This window comes from Callospermophilus lateralis, chromosome 17 (genome assembly GCF_048772815.1).
Source record: "Callospermophilus lateralis isolate mCalLat2 chromosome 17, mCalLat2.hap1, whole genome shotgun sequence".
In the NCBI taxonomy this organism is placed as follows: Eukaryota; Metazoa; Chordata; class Mammalia; order Rodentia; family Sciuridae; genus Callospermophilus; species Callospermophilus lateralis.
The window spans coordinates 26,365,759-26,386,714 of NC_135321.1; the positions used below are offsets into that span (position 1 = coordinate 26,365,759).

Consider the following 20,956-nt stretch of genomic DNA (forward strand, 5'->3'; position numbering starts at 1 on the left):
TTCCTGGAGCAACTAGCCATGAGGATGATAGTGAACATTGATGAATCCAAGTGCTGTGGAAAGTGCCCTTTGATCTATGTAAACTCACAACACCCCCTATAGTTTACACCGTTGTGCCTGAGACACAGAGAGATACAATAACTTGCCCACGGTTGCACAGCTAGTAAGAAGGGAAATTATTGGGATTTGAACTCAGGCAGTTGTAGGAATAAACGAAGATCAAAGACCATTTCTTCAGAGTTTGTTGCTGCAAGGGGGTCAGTCACCATCACTTGGTATGACAGGGGCTCACAGGCTCTCAGAAGAGGGGAAAAGATTTCTAGCAAAGGGTTATTTGGGGTATGGTGAGGCTGGAGGTACACTAGGAAGAATGGGGGTATCCTGTGTGATTGGATTGTAGAGCACGGTGGGTCTCTCTGGTTGGTCTTGAGCTGGGAACAGGAACAAAAACGGGGAACTGGCAGTCACCAACCAGGTCTTGACCATCCTGAGCCAATCTCTATGGAGCCTTGGGCTCCCTAAGAGGTGGCTGTGGGTGTCAGCTCTGTTGTCACGCGTGGTCTGGCTGTTGTCCCTGTGCCCCGTGCTCAGTCCCTCTGGTCTTCGCCTCTACAGTCACTGTAACCTCCATCCAACCCTTAATTCCTGGATTTTTCTCTGGCTACCTATCTCCCTCCCACACTCCCCCTTACTGAGCAGATGTCCAGGGCATAATCACTGGTGGGACGGGGGCGAGACCTCACCTCTGGGAGTATCCAGATTCCAAAAGTTACTTGAAATCCCAAATCCCATCATTATCAATATAGCCATATTGCCAATGCTTCCAGGCCCCTTTAGTTCAAGGATTTCTCTGAATGAAGATCTATTTTTGTGAGCAGGACCACGATTTTTCAGTTACGCTGTTGGCCAGCCCAGGGCTCTTCCCTGGGGCCTGTGCTGTCTTATTGTATTTGCATGCGGCAGAGGTTTCACCAGGCTCCTGGGGTCCTTGTGATGGGTGTCTGCATCTTGACTGGTGTCTTGGATGGAAAGACCCACAGGGCATAGGTCACAGTCATGGCTTGATGGTGTTCAAGGACATGCACTTCCCAAGAGAGGCCATGTGGCTGGGTGCAGTAACACACATCTGGAATCCCAGTGGCCGGGGAGTCTGAGGCAGGAGGATCGTGAGTTCAAAGCCAGCCGCCACAACAGCAAGGCGCTAAGCAACTCAGTGAGATCCCATCTCTATAAATAAAATACAGAATAGGGCTGGGGGTGTGGCTCAGTGGTTGAGTGCCCCTGAATTCAATGCTGTGTATTGATTCAATGCTCCCCCCAAATAAAGAGGCCATGTGATCAGAGAAGGCGGTGGGCAGGCTGGACCCAGAGGCCAGAGCTCAGCTTGGTCCACAGCATCCCCAGCCCCAGCCCCAACTTTGGAGAGCTTCTCACTTCTAATCGCCATAAATGCACACCGGCAAGTCACCAAGAGAGGGCGGGCTCCGTTCCCCCCGCTGCCTCTAAGACGAGGCATCCTTCTCCCTCAGCAGCACTTGCGGTCTCAGCCCCCGCTGGCTGTGGCCTCTTTTTATAAATATGCCTTGTATCCAAGGAAGCATAACAATTGCCACTCAGAGCTGTCTCTTCAGGGCCACCTGCATCACTCCGAAGGGCTTATCAACAGTATCACCTGGCATCAGTCAGCAGCCAAGCAATCAGTCACCATTGAAGGTCACATTGTACATGTGGCAGTGTGGGAGGAGCAGTGAGGAATAAAGACAGAGCCTCTCTGAGATGATGAGGTCATTCAGCACAAAAATAATAATAGCAACAAAAGCCGCATTACTTTCTATTTGCCACCACTTTACAGGCGCCCTTAGCGTTACCCAATCCCGGGCCACTGTGTTCAGTGGTGCAGATTGCACATAGGAAAATATGAATGACGCCTTCTATAGTTGTGCAGTGCCCAACCTGCCCCATCACTCGTGGTGGCCCTGTCACTCAGAATCTCATTTACAGCTTTTCAGGTTTGAAATTCTTTTGGCTTTTAAAGTTGTTTTCCCATCCATTTGGTCCCCATGAAAGTTTTGTGAGATTGCAGGGTTAGTGTCATTCTGGAACTGTTCCAGGTGACAGCAGAACATGATTAGAACCCAGAACTAGTAGCTCTTGGCTCAGGGTCATTTCTACCCACCAAATATACCTGGAGCTCAAGAGGTGGGGGCTTATCCCAAATCTGGTCTCTGGCCGTGGCCGGCTTCCCCTCTTCAGGCCTCTGCTCCCCACCCCCAGGTTCGAGCGGGAGCAGAACGACACCTTCATCATGGAGATCCTGGACATCGCTCCCTTCACCAAGATGCGCATCCGCATCGATGGCCTGGGCAGCCGGCCCGAGTGGTTCCTGGAAAGGGTGAGGACCCTCACTCTCCCTTCTAGCCACTGTCTGCCCCTCCTCACTGTTATTTTGGGTCATCAGTGGACATTTGTTAACAAATGTCCCTGAAGAGGGTAATGACATGAGCCCAGCCATGAAATCCAATTTGCCCTTTGGCGTGACTTAATCAGGGGACGTAGTTTCAGGTGTCCACTGAGAGTCTGGTCAGCTTCTGGAGCAGACAGACAGCATGAGTGGTGAGCAGAACATGGCCACCGCCTGGGGTGAGGGGAGGCAGCAAGAACCAGGACAGAGAGACCGTCACAGTGAGACCCTCAGGCAGGACGGCCAGGGAGCTGGTGCCCCTGCGCTTCAGCGTCTGGTGGCTGCCTCTTGGTCTACCCTACCTGTCCCACAGGGGGCGTGGCAGCCCACCCCAGCAGCCCACCCGGGTCCTGGGCTCTCAGTGGCTGGGAGCAGCCTCCGGGCTGGCACAGTGACATCTTCACCGCCGCAGCTGGGTTTCCTGGTCCTGCCCCAGGCCAGGCCCTCCCTTGCTCACACACACGCCACTATACCCACAGGCTCAGTGTCCCCCATGGGAAGAAGGCAGCTTGACTCCTCCTCTTAGGACCTCGCTTTCAGGGCTTCCTCAACTCCCCCTGCCTCATGGGGACCTGGCCTCCAGGCTTCCCCAAGGAGGCCACTGACCCACCCTGTTGTGGAGCAGAGAGGAGGTTCCCAGAGCCTGGGGCCAAGCAGGATGCATGTTGTTGGGAACTGCTGTGATGTCCACCAGGCTTCCCATGCCTTGAGTGGCCCCCAAGCCTTCAGCGCCCCTCACAGCAAGGACAATGGCTCTGGCAACAAAGATGACAGTCCTGCAGACACAGCCTCGGTGTCACCTGGGCCTGGGCTCCCCAACACGCTGGTCACAATATGCAGTAGTGTCCTGGGGCTGCCATAACAGAGACCCGGACTCAGGGCTGAGAACGACAGCACCAATCTCTCCCGGAGCCTGGGATCCCAAGGTCTCGGAGGCCGCCCTCCCTGAGGCCCTGGGGAGGATCTGCGCCAGGCCTCGTTCCCAGCTTCCCGTAGTCCCTTGGCCTTGGCAGCTTCATGCCAGCCCTCCTGTGGCCCTGTCCCCACATGTGTGGCTGCCTCTATGGTCTCATTCCCCCTGGTGTAAGGCACAGAAACATGGGACGTATAGGGTTAGGGCCCCCCTAATGACCTCACCTTAACCTGTAACCACTTGTTTCTAAATATAGTCACATGCCAAGGGACATGAGGTCACCTCCTACAGGTTAAGACTTCAACATTCAAATCTAGGAGTGGGGGACACCATTCACCCATCACACGACCTTCCCCTCATCTCCTGTGTCAGCCCCCTGGTCCCGTGTCCACCCAAGGCCATCGTCCTATGTCCCCTCAGGCTCCTCCTCTCCTGTTCAGCCAGTAACAGGTTTGCCTTGAGCCAACAATAGAGGCCCATGCCGGGGACAAGCTGGCAACCTGCTCCCAGGTATTTACAACTGACAGTGACTTGGTCAGTCTGTTCTTCTGTCACTTGTTCAAGCATTTCTTGAGCCACATGTGACAGGCACCAAATCCCACATCTCCAAATTCCATGGCCTCTCAGACCCCAGGCAAGACACAGGGCGCAGGGTCCTTGTCCTGGAGACGGCCTCTAGTCTGAGCTGCGGAGCTCCTCCCGTCTCTGGGGCCTTGGTCTCTGGGGTGTGGAGGGGCTGCGTTGCAGGGGGGTGGTAGGTGATGGAGAGCCTTCCCACACGGGGTCCCTCCCCAGGTCCTCCTGAAGAACATGAACACTGGCGATCTGACCATGTTCTACTACGGAGACTGGCTGTCCCAGCGGAAGGGCAAGAAGACCCTGGTGTGCGAAATGTGCGCTGTCATCGACGAGGAGGAGATGATGGAGTGGACGTCCTACACCGTCACCGTGAAGACCAGCAACATCCTGGGTGGGCTGGGGCCCCTCAGCCAGATGCTTTGCATCTCAGGGACCTGGGGCACCCTTTCACATTCATGTGCTTAGTGGCCATCCCCTGTGTGCTGGCTTTGGCCTTGGGTCTTAGAACATAGGACAGAGGTGTGATTCTCACAGAACTCACAGGTCTGACACTACTGGGAAACTCAGAGGGGGGCACCTTACCTACCTGGGCATCGGGGATGAGGTCATGGGGACTTCCCAAGGATGATGCCAAAGTCAGGTCCAGAAACACGAGCAGAAGTCACTGAGGTAGTTGGGACACTCAGAGCCTTCTAAGCAAAAGTACTAGCATGTCAAAAATGGAGGTGACAAGGACCAGACTCTGATCTAGCCATGGAGGCAACACCTCCTACCTCCCCTCCCCTGTGCCAAGCCCACTCTCCAGGAGCTGTTGCAAGGAATTGGGCAAATTCATTCACACTGATTCAAAGTGACTATGGAGGATGAATGTGGTGGCCATGGTAGCTTACATTTTCAACAGAGAAGCCTTTAGGCAAAGAAGTGAAGCTCTCATAGTAGAATCGTGGGCATAAATGATGGGCAGATAAATCTGATGAAATTTGTTCAGGGTACCTCCCTTCTCCCTCTGCTCCCCACAATGAAGACTTTATCCTTATGGCTTGAAGTTCCAAGTATCCACATGTTTTCAAGGCCCTCTATGCCTTTAGAATGTTCCAGAAAAGCTTCACCGAGCCACCTCTTCCCGAAGTACTTGCTTTTGGACTGGGGTCAAAACCTTTATTCAGCTTAAGCAAATGATATGAAGCTCCAGTGGAAATGTCAAAAGTAGATTTAAGGAGTGCGGAACTTTCTTCTGAATCCACACCATACAGGCGGCAGCTTATATTTTTAACTGCAGATCCAGTCTATATGGCGTGCCTTTTAAGTTTGGGAGCATTTCCCAGAAATAGATGCATTTCTGTCCAAAATATTCACAGTTACTATGACTGCAGTTAGACCAGCAGCCTATACAAGACACAAAGAGAAGGCAAAACACAGAACTGGAGACCCGGGAGTTCCAGGACTCTTACCAGTCCTTTCTGACCTCCCCCTTGGTCCTGCCACCTCTGAACTCTGTCCATCTACATGCCTTGATCCTCTGAGGAGACCAGGAGCAAAGCCAGGGCAAGGGCATGGTATGTCCCAGAGACTGATACCCAGAGCCTCACTTTGCACTCTCTCTAGGAGCAGGCACGGATGCCAATGTGTTCATCATCATCTTCGGGGAGAACGGGGACAGCGGAACCCTGGCCCTGAAGCAGTCAGCCAACTGGAACAAGTTTGAGCGGAACAACACAGACACCTTCAACTTCTCTGACATGCTGAGCTTGGGTCACCTCTGCAAGCTGAGGGTCTGGCATGACAACAAAGGTAGCTCCCGCCAAGGTCAGGGTTGTGGGAAGAGCAGCCCTTGGCTTTCTGCAGCATGGGAGGCCTTCCTTGCCTGCCTGGCAGCTCCGTCACTCCAGCAGCCCAGCAGGCAATGCAAGGCGGGGAATCATGCCATTTAACACTCCTATTAGTGGGTGCCAGTGGGTGCCTTTCTATGCATTGGAAAGGAAGCTTAGCTCCTCCTGAATTCTCCCTGGGTGGTTACTGGGCCTTCATGCTCTGTGAAGTCAGAGCATGAATTCTACTTGGTTTACGCATAACAATTTTTTTTTTTAAATCTGGTTGGGCCCAGTCGTGCATGCCTGTAATCCCATCAACTTGGGAGGCTGAGGCAGGAAGATTCCAAGTTCCAAGCCAACCTCAACAACTTAGTGAGGCCTTAAGCAACTTAGTGAGAACCTATCTCCAAAACAAACAAAAAAACAAATAAATAAAAGGGCTTGGCATGTAGCTCAGCAGTAGAGCATTTGCCTGGCATGTGAGAGACCCTGGGTTCCATATCTAGCACTGCCAAAAAAAAAAAAAAAAAAAAATCAGAGAGAGAGAGAGAGAAACATAGAGGAGATAGAAGAGCTATTTCACCAAATTTACTTCCCACAGATTTCATAGTGAGCCTAAAAGTGGCTAAGTTCACTTGTAAATATAAACTGGAATAGAATATAAATTAAGTGAGAAGTTTATTTTTTAACTGCAAAGTACCAAGGGAATAATTTGTCACCTCTGGAGCTGTGGTGATGTTCATGACTTCAGCATTTCTTTGGTTATCATTGGCTGTCTTCAGGTCTATTTTCTCTGTCTTAGGAGTAAGTTCTATTATGTGTTAGAGTCAAATGGTTCATTGTTAAACTTCCCCTCCTCAGTGCATCCTGCTTTCCTAACTCATCCCTCTTGCCTGGCTTTGAACCCAGCCTCGGCCCAGCTGTCTGCTCAAGGCCTCTAGCCTTTGCTAGGTCTTCCCCTTCCTGTCTCTGGAGCTGTCCTGGTGCTGCATGTCTCCCCACCTCTTCTACCTCTGCCCATTCAAATGCCCACCTCAGACAGGCCTGTCCATCATGGCCACCGATGAAACCCAACTCAGCAGTCGGTGACCTCTTTTTCCTATACGAGTCCCACTGTTTGGCTTTAACATGGGTTAAACAGTTAAAATGCTTCCCACAACATGGACCAGGCTCAGATTAGACACAGATAAAATAGCCGTTCTTTGAAGCAATAAAATAATGGGTGTCTTCACAACACTTCCCAGTTTCCCTATTGCCTGCATCCTTTCGGTTATTCATGTACCAAACATCTGAAATGTTCCCCAGATGCCTGGAACTCTGGGAGATATGAAAGATACTCACATTTGATCTTTAAAATCACTTTGTGAATTTTTGCAACAAAAGCACTTTATTGTCCCTCTTTTCTACAACCAATGAATATGGAGGCTCCAGGGTTTGAAATGTCACCAGTGCTCAACTGCAGGTCTTCTGTGCCTGTTCTGACCTGCCACACTGTGTGCCATCCTGTCCTGTCGATCACAGTTCTGCATCTTGGCCTGCCACTGTGGTAGATACTCAGAAAAGAAGATGGGGAACAGCTTCCTCTACTCTCTTCACTATGCTCCCAATGTTTTTATCAGGGGGCCTGGGGTAGCCCTATCCAGGAAAATGTGTAGTAGCAAGGGTCCCTTCTTCTCCACCTGCCCAATCAAATGGCATCAAGAATTTTTGGAAAGGAATGTACCAATAAAATGTTCTCAGATACTCATAATGAATCCTCTTTCCCAAGAAGGAAACAAAGACCCTTCCCACCATCCATCATGATGGTTTTAGGACCAGTTGTGGGATGGCTGGAGGTTGACTGATTGATGAATAAAATCATCCTAATCAAGAAGATTATGTTCCACTGCAGACGCTTCACAAGATCAGGGGAGCCTGTGACACTCAACAGGGGGTCCCTCAGTGAGGACAAATGGAAAAGCACAGAGGCCCCTGTGTGTAAATCCACAGGTCAGATGAGCAGGGCCAGTGGAGAGTGGGGATAGGGGCACAGTAGAGAGCAGATCAGGGACTCAGTAAACGTTAATATCTCCCCAACCAGGAGAGGGCTAAGCAATACTTGGCCTTTTAGCCCTGTCCTGCCACAACTTATAGCTCCGAAGCAACAGAACCAGAGACTAGAACCCTGAGAAGGAAGAAGCACTATTCACAGGCTGCCTAAGCCTTCCTTCAGGGCCCAAGCACACACGAGATGTAAGATCTCCCCAACCATCTCCCAACCACTTTTTACAGAAAAGTGGGCAGGAAAGAATTTCTTGTAGATTAGGATGATCTCCATTTTCCAAGGGGAAGATAATTCCAGGCCCATTCATAATGTATGTTCCCTTCATACAGGTGGTAAGGGTAATGGGGATGTCTGTTTTGGAGAAACACGGGCTGTCCTGTGGATGTGTGGATCTATTCGAGGTCCTGAACCCTCTTCTGGCTTCTGTTGACTCTGGACTCCAGGGTGCTTGCCTTGGAGTCTGACTGTTTTCAATCTAGCCTGCAGTAGATACCCAGATGCTTGGCAAGAAGGTCAAGATTACCAGGCATCATACCCTCAATCAATAGCATAAAAGGCAGAGGGTTTCTTCTGGAAGATCAGGGCTCATCTCTGTCTTCTGCCTACAAAGGCCACTCTTTCCAGCACATTTATCCAATCCTGAGCCCACCTAACTGAGCCTTTTGCTTCTTGGCTGATTTCTCCTGGGGCTGCCCCACCTTCAATACCTGCCCTCACCTTCCTTCTCAGTCTGTGTCTCACGATGAACTTCTACAGTCCTCTTGTGCATTCCTGCCTCCATGTCATACCCTTCCTTCCAATCTAGGAAAGTAGAGGTTCAAGTACTCTGAAGGAATGTTCAAAGGCTCATGCAGAACATTTCTGGAGGTACGTTCAGTGTTTGTTTCCAGTGATGTTTAAGTTTCCTCCTTTCTTTTTTTCTCTCCTCCTACCTAAGATGACGTCTCTCTTGGACAAAATGAGGGATTCAGGTCCTTTACTACTTCAGCCCATGGCTTTAATATTGATATCATTTCATAAATCAAGTATAATTGGTTCTCATTATTTATGATAGTTATGCTCTATAAAGTTGCTGTGAATACTGAATTAGCAAATACTGAAGCTCCTGGGGAAATGCAGTGTTAAGTTCCTGTGAGCTTCTGGTCACAATTAGATCCATGTGTAACCTTGTTTTTATGTGTATTTCTGTTTACAAACCTCTTGCTCAATATATATCGTTTATTTAAAAACACTGAACTCACAACCAATAGCACTATAATTCATACCAGAATGAAATTTACTAACAGGTTTTTTTGGGGGGAACATCATACACCTCTTACATTTAGAAACACTGAATAGCACTTTAGCCTGGGGCCTACACATGATGTTTGGAGACTATTTATACAATGAATTCACCACAAAAAGCACAAAAATGGGAAAACTGTGGTGTTAAACAGGAAAAAGACACTTACTTACAATGTAAGAGCTAGAACAAAAAGAAAGTATATCCCTGTCCAGCCTCATCAGGGAACATGTGCATGGGGTGACTCAGTTTTCACCACTCTGCACGCGTTCAGGGTAACCATGTAAGTATTAATTTGGAGGTTACAAATAAATTTTAGCAAGTAGGCAATTTCACAGAGATGTAACATGCAAATAAGAAGGACCAACTGTAGGTATTGAGCACTTACTGTCAGGCATTATGTTCAGTGGTAGGTACAGTGTAGTACATAGCAGACAAGGTTCCTGTCAGCTTGCTATGAGCTTATAGCAAAACAGCACATTTATTACCTGACAAGAACAACTGAGAAAAGGAAAAGTTTATTTTGGGCTTATGATTTCAGAGGTTTCATCCCTGGTCAGTTGATTCTATTGCTCTGAGCCCAAGGTGATGCTGGAACATCATGGCGGAAGGGTGTGGCAGAGGAAGGCTACTCAGCTCATGCATCCAGAAAGCAGAAAGAGACAGCAAGGAGCCAGGGACAAAATATAATTCCCAAGGGCACTCTCTCGTTGACATACTTCCTCTATCACACCCCACCTGCCTGCAGTTACCACCCAGTAATCCATTTTAATTATTAATCCATCAAATGGATTAATCTACTGATTAGGTTCCAGTTTTTAGTCATCAAATCATGTCACCTCTGAACATTCCCTCATTGTCTATCACATGAGCTTGTTGGAGGACACCTCTAGTGAGCTAGAGCGTATTCCTGAGAATTACAGAATTTGAGGTTATAAAAGGGAAGGAAGAAGATGAGGGATGAGATTATCCCTACATTTTGCACTTCAAAGCCAGAATGAGTTTGGGGAGGAAGACCTCATCTGGGGAATTCTGTAATGCTGAGAATTTTTCACCCACCGTGAAAACCCAAGCTATGGTATGTTGGTTCCTGACTCTAAAATTTCCTGGACATAAATATAATAGAGGAAACATGTAGCCAAAATTGGTTTCAAATAGCAAAGCAAATAAAAAACATTTAAAATGTTTATTTCTCCCTAGCAAATTCTCAGAGTCTCTTGATGAGAAGTTTTGTTACACAGCCAACCATCCAAGTCACTGTACTAGAGAGAATGGAGGAGGAGATAAACAGCCTTCTGTCATTCAAGGATGCATGTTTATTAGTCAAAAATGTTCTTCACATCCTCCTAAGAACTGCCCCCCCACACACATACATTAAAAAAAAATGTCAGGGAACCTTTCTCACCTAATCTCACTCTCTCTGCTTTCAGTTTCTTTTTAGACTGTGGAATAACCTCTTATTCCTGATTATTTCAATCCATCCAGAGGATGGTGTGGTACATTTGTATTTGAGAATAAGGACTCTTTAAGATTAATTATTTCCATACAAAAAGATTTTATCTTTTCTTCACTGTCTTCTCTTTAATTGCTCTATGAACTTTGAGGTCAGTTCTTGTTCAAATTTCACCTTGCGTAAAATCACTTACATTTATTGGACAAGCTAGCAGTCAGTCATAAGTAGACCACTCAAGAGATATTTTTGCACCTGCACTTCTCTTCTCCTACTAAATTCTGTTGCATCTTTCAGAATCCAAATTAACCCTTGCCTTCTTCACGAAGTTCCCTGATCCCCCAAATAAAGATAAAATGTTCCTCACTCTGTACTTCTAAACCTCTCTCTTTGTACCTCTCTTTGCAGTACTCATAATGCTGAATTGTGATTGTCTTGTCAATTGCAACTGGCTTTGAATCTTTTAAGGATAGAGATCTCATTTGATTGACATTTGTATTCTCAGTGCCTTGCACTTAGTAGGTCCTTAATAATTATGTGAGAGAATTAATAAATTGAAGCCAACCAGCTTGTAGCATCTTCTGGATTATAAATGAATTCTGACTCCAGAATGTCTTCTTTTCTAGACTTCCCCAGAGATCTCTTTCTAGATGTTTGAGAGGTCTCCAGATGTAGATTTTCTAACAATCTTAATAAAGTACATGTAATTCTCCAAAGGTAGTTCGAACATTGCCCCTCAATCCCCAAATTCTTGCTCACCCACAACCTCAGACTGTGATTACATTTGGAAATAGGATCTTGGAAGATATGATTAGTGAAGGATATCAAGAGGAAATCATTCTGAAGGATGGGAGAGGAGGGGAGGAGTAGGGAGGATAGGAAGGGCAGCAGAATAGAATAGACAATATGATTGATGTATGTACATTCCATGTATGTGTTATATATCAAAATGCATTCTACTGTCATGTATTACAAAAAAATAAATAAATAATTTAAAAAATAAATAAATTAAAAAAGGAGGAAATCATTCTGGATTTAGGGTGGGCCCTAAACCCAAAGATGACTGTGTCCTTAGATGAAGACAAGGAACATGGAGGGGGATAGAAAGGAAATCATGTGAAGGAGACAGAGACTGGAGAGCAGAGAGCAGTAACAAGAAGAGGAGCACAGAGGGTTTCTGGGGGCCATTCAAGCCAGGAAGGGGCAGGAAAAGATTATTTTCTGGAGCATCCAAAGAGAGAAGGACCCTGCCAGTGCCTCGATTTCAGACTTTTGGTCTCCAGAACTCTGAAATTATAAGCGGTTTTGTTTAAACAGACCAAGTTTGTGGCAATTTTATGGCAGCACTAGGAAAATAATATAGCAGGGAAGAATCTTCTGGGAAATACTAAAGACCTGCTTAAGTCCTAACTCGGTCATGTCTTTGCAGCAAAGAACCCATGCCAGGACTCACTGCTGGGTGAAAATATATCCAAGGCCACTGGACTGAGAAAAAACACAAACTCAGAGTGCAGTCCCATCAGAGTCCAATGTCAACAGGACTAACTGCAGCACCTTAGAGCATGAGGTTGAGTGGCACAGAATCATATCCCAAGGTGGTGTCAAGCAGTGATCCGTTTGGCAAGCATGTTGCTCCTAACTTTTACACCAGGGGTCTCCACAGTCCTGATATCAGTTTAGTGGTAATGGGGCACAAAACTCAACTATTCTCCAGGCACGAAAAAGACAAAAAGTCTAAATCTGGCAGGTATCATAGTCTAGCTCTGATGCCACCCGGGACTTGCCATTCAGCCCAGCCACTGAGACTTAGGTCCTGTGACCTGACTTCCACCTGCATCCTACCATGATTCTTCTACCTCCCTGCTTATGGCAAACAAACTCTTTCATGTCCTCACCTTCTCCCTAAAAGTTTTTCTGATTGTCCTACCTTACCTGAACTCCTCTAGAACAGTGTGCATATGTGTACCTTCATTCTGTCTCCTTTACTTGACTCTCAGCTCACACATGCCATTGTCTGGCTCATTGTTCTTGCCCTGATGCCTATCACATGCTGTGATATAATAGGGACTTAATATAGTTTAATAGAATTTAATTATACTCTTACTTCAGTCTCTTGGATCCTTACTTGTCTTTTCATGCCTTAGACTTGGGAAATTCAGTTTTCTCCAGAATCAGTATCTCTGTTGCTTTTGAAAATTGGGTTATGGACATAAACCTTGGAGTCATGACTAAGTTGTCTGATACTTCCTGACCCCTCTTCCAGACATTGGCCACACATCTAGACTTTCTTAGTTTTTTTTTTGTTTTTTTTTTTATGCTTCCCCCACCACAGACACACTATGCAAAAGCCTGAAGCCAATTAGTCAATTTCTTCTTTATCTCATAGCAGTCAAAACTCCAAAAGGGGAGTGAGGCTTTTCAGCACCGTGGACAGCTCTAGATGGTTTCAACAAGGCAACTAGTTGCTATTGCCATTTTGATGCCAGGTTCTCCCAAAAGCTTGACACCTCATCCCATGCCCACTTGTGTAGTCAAAGACTATCTTGTGACCTTGACCCCACAATGGCTCATGGACTTAAAAGAAATTCTTTGTCATTGATGTGATCTTTTTTTCCCTGTAGTGTAAGAAGTAGGCCCCTCTTTCTCTCCAGTCCAGGCTTAGGATCTGAAAGCAGGGTCATACCATTGGCAGGTCTTGAAGCTCAGTAGAGAAAGGAAGATTTCTGTGTCCTAATTGAGCCTATATGATCAGAATACCAAAGTCAAGAGAGAAACAGAGAAGTCTATGTCCTATGCACAACTCCCTCTAGGAAATGGAAGTTCAAATATTAATCCAAGCTAAGTCTGCTAAATATGTCTTCAAATCCTCTCTGTGACACACTTTTATCATATCTAGTTTTAAAATTTTCCATATATGTTATACTTATCTTGCACATAAATTTAAACAAATATCACATAAGTTACAAATGTTTCATTTGCTTAAAGAATAATAACCTTGTCTTTTCCTGAATCTATCCTCCTATTTTTAAATTTGATCAATAGTTTTTTATGAAACATTTTAAACATAAGCAGAAGTTATGAGATAGTAGAGTGAACTTCCCTGTACCCATCACCTGAGTTCAATAAATATCATGATTTATCACATCGACTTTAACCTTTTTACCTTTTTTACTTTCTTAACTTCTTTCTGGTTGTTAGAGGATATGACATGAAATCCTGAACTTGGTGTCATTTTACCCCAAACATATTTCACAAGTTTTTCTTTCTGTAAGACATTTTCTTCCAAAATCTCACCACCATGGTCACTTTTATCATAACTTCTTTGTGTCATTCAACTTCCACTTTATAAAGATTTCCCTATGTGTATAATATGTAAATGTGCTAATTTCGATGTATTGATGCAGTGTGAAATAGCCCCACTCTTACACAAATAGTGAATGAAGAGGCTTCCACCCCAACCTAACCATTGTGAATTTCCCTCATAACTCTTCACCTAACGGCTTCATCTAGGGCTGATCAATTAGAGTTACAAATGTGATTTTATAATTCTGTCATTTCTTATCCACTCACTAGGTGGAATTTTTCTTTTAAAAACTGTCTCTAAGGCTATTTGATTACTATGAAATATATTTCATGGGGGAAAACCAAGATAAATGATTAATTCTTCCAATTACCCAGCTAGCTTTTACAATACTGAACAAATTATAACCAATGTGTTTATTTTCTGATTCATTTTGCTCTTTTTTTTTCTTCTTCTTCTGGTTAAACTAAAACTCTGGTGAGATAAAGAATGGTTTTAACCTCAAAATGAATAAATGAATTGATAAATTTTCTCTTACATAATATTCACTCTTAGAAATAGAGAGGGCCTCAGAATTCATCTGTTCTAATCTTATTGTACAAGTGAAGAAACGAGGCATGGAGATATGATAGCATATTCAGTTAGGTGAATATACTGAGACTGGAACCCAGATCTGCCAAAGCTCAGAGTGTGACTTCCAGTGGCCTCTTAGATGATGAACCTGTGGAAGTGTTTTTGGAACAATAACATTCCTCCATAGCTAGGACTCTGTGACGATTCTATATCACTTTGAACCACTGATTGATCTTGCTGAAGAAATGTAAGCTACCCAAATGAAACCTGAGATTCCCATAAGTTATTTTTTAAGGAAGGAGTTGCTTGGTGAAGCAAATCTTTTTACCTGAAAAGAATTTTTCATAGTTTGCACTGGAACAAAGAGCTGACAGCTCATTTTTGAAAGTAAAAAAAAAAAATTATTATTTCTGTGTTTATAAAACGCTAAGTTCACAGTCCTGTGACACTATTAAGAGGACATAAGATATGGTTTTTCACTCGCTAAAATCTAACTAGAGAAGTCAGACATATATATTAAAATAGTCAAAAAAGAGGGCACAGTCATGGTCTCAGTAGCAAAGACTTCCCAAGATAGCCATGCTCATGGCCAGGAGAATGGACACACAGGAATAGCATAGGCCTGGGGATTCCAGAAATCCTCATGGAGGAGATGAGAATAGCATAGGCAGTTATTTAGGGCTGGAGAATAGCTTGGAGCCATAATGAGAAGGAGAAAAGGCCAAAGGGATGCCTAATAAGTCCATCCCATTGGGATAAGGAGGCACCAGGGAATCACAGGCGTAGACGGCATGCTGAAATCTAGGGGCATCCAGCTGCCAGCCTTGTTCCCTACCAGCATCTACCATCTCTTGTTGCCTGGAAAGACTAGACTTCACACTGGTTCAGAGTTTCTAAGTCTTTTTTTAAAAAAAGTAATTTTGAAACATTTGAGAAAAAATAATCAATTTTACTCAGACAGGACATTCCTCTTGGATGAGGCTATAAATCCCTCACCCCTATCATGATGGTTCTTCCTCATTCTCCCCTATTTCAGTCCTAGGGCACACTCATACATTCAATAAACATTTATTGGATAACATCTGAGCAATGTGCTAGGCACTAGAATATACAACAGAAGATCTCCAGCCTCCTGCTATTGGGGCTTACAACTTAGTGGACAGAAATACGACATACAAGGAAATAGAAACAAAATGATTTCAGTTGTCAAGTGGGTAATGGTGATTGATAGAGAGTAATCAGGGATGAGGAAACTCCTGAAAATAGGGCCATAACAAGGGCTTTCAAAACACAGGGAACTTGATCTGACACCTCCATGACAAAACAGTGCTGATACATCACTGCAGATAAACAGAATAGTCAAGCACAATTCTCCAGGAAAGAGAGAGGTTCATATGTCAAGTGTAGGTGGAATATAGTAAGTCAAGTCGAGAGCAGGCTGACATGAAATCATACAGGTGGAAAGGAATTGGATGGTGTCAATCCATGCAGTTCTTGAAGAGCAGTTTGTATTTGATTCTGAGAGTGACGGGAAACCCCTGGAGAGTTTTATGTGGCAAAGTGACAAAACACAATTTATGAATTTAAAATATCCATAGGATACAAATAGAAGGGCATTGGTGACAGCATATGTGTGAGAGCAAACATCCGGGAAATAACTAGTTATACACCATCAAGGACAAGGTGGACAGTCTATGACAGGTGCTTACATTGGATTGGAGCACCAGACAGCTATGACAAAGAACGGGGCAGATATCTACACTCTGATATCTGTTACCTGCATGCAAAAAGGTACAGTGGCAAACTTTGGACTGTTTGCTACCTTCGTATGAAAAAACAGAGTAGAACCCTAAAAGTGGAGACCCTGTAAAGAAATGGATTCTCTTGATGGTCAGTTTCAGGTAGTTCCCTATCAGCTTGCCACTATTGATTAGTGGCCGGACAGTTAGCCCTGCTGTAACTGTGGGTCTGTCCATGTTGCTGTTGTCTTCACCACCAAAGGCCAGTCTTATGACACTAGTCTATCCAGAGCTGACTGCTTCCACTTGCCCTTTTGATGCGTTCTGAGTGGGAGAAATTTTCAGTAAGAGCCCTCTCAGTCATAACTCGCATTTACAAAACTGGGCAAATACGTCATCCGTGAGCACAGAGCTGAGGATTAAGTCTCTTTCATATCAAAGGAGCTGGGGTTAGCCTGTGATTTGCCACGGAGTTCTATCTTGAGAAGAGAATTGGGATGGGCTGAGACAAAGGAGTCAGGTGCAAGGGACAAAGAATCTTCCCCTGGGACATCTTCTAATAGGATCAATAGTACATCTGCCTTTTCTCCGCCTTCCTCTTTACCCCCCTCTTCCTTTCTATGTTCCACTCTAAAAGGCTTTGAGAAAAAGGCTTCAATCAGTCTTACCTGCATCCTTTTCAGACTGAACACACAGAGGCTTGCTATGTCCTCTAATCAGCTTCATGACACTCTCAGAAACCATCTCAGAAAGGACCAGTTTGGAAACTTAGATGGGACTGACCCTAACATAGAAAAATAAGAAAGATTATTGAGTTAAAAAGTAAGTTTGTCATAAAATAACTCACCACTGTTTAACTCAATGGAAGTGTTTCAAAATATAAGTTAATTGAGCACTATTTTCTACTTTAATAAAGATTTATGTTCAATAAAAATAAGAACTGTTAAAATCTGGAATAATGCCAATATGTGTGCCTTGCCCATGAGTCTTAACATCTTCCCCTGTAGTCTAGGTGACTGGAAATTTGTGTCCATCTTTGTGTGTCTCTGTGCTTATGAGACATGGAGACCAGAGACAGGATCTATCTGCAGTTGTTGCTTGGGGCAGTGTCTGATCATAGAGAAGAACTTTTTGGTGGGGACAATGGGGATGTCCCCACATCCCTAGGTGGCATGAGAGAATAAGGGGTGGGACTAAAGCATATCAATTCATTCCTTGAGGGGTTGCCTCGAGGACATGTTATGAGCAGCAAATATCAAATATCATCAACCTGCTAGACCATTGGGATTTCCCCCGACATGGGTCCCTTTGGCATTCAGAGTTCTCAAGGAATTTGAAGGGTACAGAGCAACCAAAGCAGCACACAGTGTAAATACCACGCAGCTGTCACGGCAAATGCACATCGGTTCGTCCTGGCTAGCTGTGCTATCAGGGGAACACTTCTGAAGGAATCCCTGCCAATTACAACAGAAGCAGCTCTGTATTCGTGATCAGTCCAAATCTTGTCAAAATTAGCAATATATCCCAAAGAAATGGCAGCTTCTGAATCCTTCTATGATTGTTGAATGGCTCAGCCAAAGACCCCAAAGTCATAACATCTTCATTCACTCTGCATTCATTGAGCAATGACTTGCCTGGCAGTCACAATGCTAGGCATCAGGGAAACAAAAACAAATAAGACCTGGTCCCTGTCCTCAGGGGCTCCTGGTCTCAGGGAAGAGACAGATATAAATGATGACAGTGCAATGACATCCTTGGTCAGGATGTGGCCAAAGAAGATGCTAGGTTCTATAGCAACATGGAGGAGGACTCTATGACAGGCCCAGTGGGCAGTGGGGGCATGAGAGAAGGCTTCCTGGAGGAGGTGATAATCAGAACTGATTCTGGAAGGAGAGTGGGCATGAACTCCATGAATTCTAGAGTTAGAAAGTGATAGAAGTTTCCTTAGCCTTGGAAACATCAAAAAGATCTACTCCGCAGGCCAGATGCCTCTGTTGTGAATCTGATGAAAGCGACAGGCCCCTTCCCTGGTAAAAATGTCTATTTAATTATAGCACAGTTTCTACGGCCCATAAACTCTTAAATTCCATGTGCAAGTCCCCTACAGATCATGAACCCCAGGCTAAGGGTTTACAAAGAGGATCTTATCCTAGTGGCTGGAGGAGCCCTCTGAGACCACCTCACCCAACTCATCACTTCATCACCAAGGAAACTGAGGCCCAGAGAAGACAGAGAAAGGGTCCAGGGCTGCATAGCCTGTGGGTTGGGGGAGGAAGGCTTAGGAAGGCATGGAGGACACCTCCGGCTCCCAGTTCCCATGACGTCTCTTCCACAGGGATATTTCCTGGCTGGCACCTGAGCTATGTTGACGTGAAGGACAACTCCCGTGATGAGACCTTCCGCTTCCAGTGTGATTGCTGGCTCTCCAAGAGTGAGGGTGACAGGCAGACGGTCCGCGACTTTGCATGTGCCAACAATGAGATCCGCGAGGAGCTGGAGGAGACCAGTACGTGGGGAGACCACAGGGGCCCAGGCTGACTGTGACGTCTGGGCTGGCTCTTCAAGTTAAAGGAGGGTGGCTCCTGAGGAGGTGGGGACAGTGAGGGTGAGCAGATACCAGGACAACTGTGCATGAGTCAGATCCTGATGAGGGAAATACTATGGGGGAGATGCCCAAGAAAACTCCTAGACGTTGCTCCATGAACCTGGAACTGCTAACATGCCAACTCATGGCCCTGAATCACAGGGGCCAATTAGGTAGCAGGGATCCCCACCGGGGGCTTGCGCTAGGCTGGGCAGGTTGGTGTGAAGCTCTCCCTGGTTTATTTCTACCCTGTAAACTAGATCCAATTGTACCTTTGGCAATAACTGCAAAATCAGCCTTTCTAGAAACAGAAGGCAGGTCCGGCAAGTCTCAGCCACTCTCTCTGTGTCCCTTCCTCAGGGGATATTTAAAGAGAGAGAGTAATTGATCCTAAGGTGGATGGCCACCAAGGCCTAGGGAGGTATATCTTTAATACACAATTGTCTGGGCCCAGCTGTTTAGAAGGCTTGCCAAAGGCAGAGCCCAGTGCAAGAAAGTATTTGCTAGCCTCAGTTATTAAGGCAACACTAGCTGCACTAAGAGGTGAACCCCCAAATCTTAGTGTCTTAACATAAGGGAATTCATCTCTAATGTAATACCTGGTCTGGTGTGGGTGATTGGTGGGAGATCCTTCATGTGGTGATTTAGGAACATAAGAACTTTGCATCTGGGTCTTTGCCATTTCCAAAGTGTGGCTTCCACATTTCTTGCAGAAAGGAAAAGAGAACCCGGAGGAGGCCCTCTCCCACCTCCTAGACACATCAACTCACATTCTATTGGTGAGAACTAGTCACATGGCTCCACCAGAGGCAAGGGCCAGCCAGGGACTTGGGCCCTGGCTGGACAGCCCCTTCTAGGGGAGCACTGTACACCCCCGAAGGGAATTATGCATTTGGTGGAAAACCACCGAAACTATCTTTGCCAGGATATCTGCCCAATGCTGAAGTTGGTTGTCCTAAGAGTTAGTGAGCTTCAAGCCCCTGGAAGCACTCAAATGAAAGCTGAACACCCTTTCTTCAAGTTTCCTATAGGGGACTTCCTGCTCTGATCCAGAAGGCGGGCTCCCAGCTTCTGTAATTGCACTTCTTGAGGAGTTACTGGGCCCAGTCTTTTCTGAAGGTGCTATAGGTGATGCATGCTGCTTTGGGACCTCTAGTGTGTCTGCATGGACCTTCACACGAGTTAGGCTCTCTAAAGATCCCAAGGTTCCCCCAGGTCAGGGAGAGCACTGCTCATGCTTGCCACCCTCTGTAGCACCGCTGGCCCTGGGGCTTAGTAGAGACTCAGTGAATGGAAGAAGATGTGCTCCTCTTCCTCAGAGCCTCACGGTGTAGGCAGAGGGGGAATGGAAGCCCCTTTACAAGAGCCAAGGGAGGTTGCTAAGGGGAGTGTAGTTCTGGAAGGATGTGTGGGTGTGGAGGAAGGGAGGACAGGGGCAAGAGCTAGGAGAAGGCCCAAACCCACAAGCCTTCAGGGGACAGCCTGGCACCCTCTGGGTTGCCCAAGAGGGGACAGGCAGCCACGCCCACATACAATGCCAGAGGTTTGCCCTGGGAATGTTATGGATGCAATCTTAGCTACCTTTATTTAAACAAGTGACAAATTCAGGCTGATCATCTTGAAGTGCCACCTCTATTGACTTCAGGAAATGCTGTCCTTGTGGCACTTTCCTTCGTGGATGGCTGGCCCCAGGTGGACCTCTAGGCACTCCACTTGAGGGCATAAACTTCCCCTCATGCCTGAATAGAGCTACCCTACCCACATGGGTCACCCCCAGGACCATCTCCCCTCACATCTCCTACTTGAGTTCATGGTGGTGGGCATGGAGGTTCCTAGAGCCCCCACCTCTCCCTCATGCTGACAAACCATGTCCTTCGCAATGCCCCTTGAACTCACCAGTGCCTGTTCGACAAACATGACTTGGCTTCTGCTGGGAAAGCAGAATCTCGGCAATGGCTGGGATCCCTGGGCTGGCCTCTTCCCAGTGCAGAGTGCTCCCTCCTGCGGGGCTATGTGCTCTGTGGATCTTTCCCCCACCCCCACCCCCACCCCGCGCCTAGGTTACCTGCCTCCGCCCAGTTCCTTCTACCTATTTCAGGGATCGAGAGAAGTTACAAAGGCAAAGGGGTTGCACCGGGGCTAGGATTGACCTCACACTGAGCAGCAGACACAGAATCCCTCTCCTTGATTGTCTTGATCCTACCTCTGAAGTAAAGGCA

General features: G+C 46.2%; 1 protein-coding gene across 3 annotated transcripts in view; it reads left to right on the top strand.

Annotated features, from left to right (window-relative positions):
- Loxhd1 (lipoxygenase homology PLAT domains 1) overlaps window positions 1–20,956 on the top strand; it is a 136,889-nt gene that overhangs the window by 108,257 nt on the left and 7,676 nt on the right. For all 3 annotated transcript variants that reach the window (XM_076837038.2, XM_076837039.2, XM_076837040.2), the window contains 4 exons: window positions 2,275–2,392; window positions 4,170–4,344; window positions 5,559–5,744; window positions 18,489–18,659. In XM_076837038.2, the coding sequence (XP_076693153.2) occupies window positions 2,275–2,392; window positions 4,170–4,344; window positions 5,559–5,744; window positions 18,489–18,659 (650 nt within the window). The remainder of the gene's footprint in view (window positions 1–2,274; window positions 2,393–4,169; window positions 4,345–5,558; window positions 5,745–18,488; window positions 18,660–20,956) is intronic.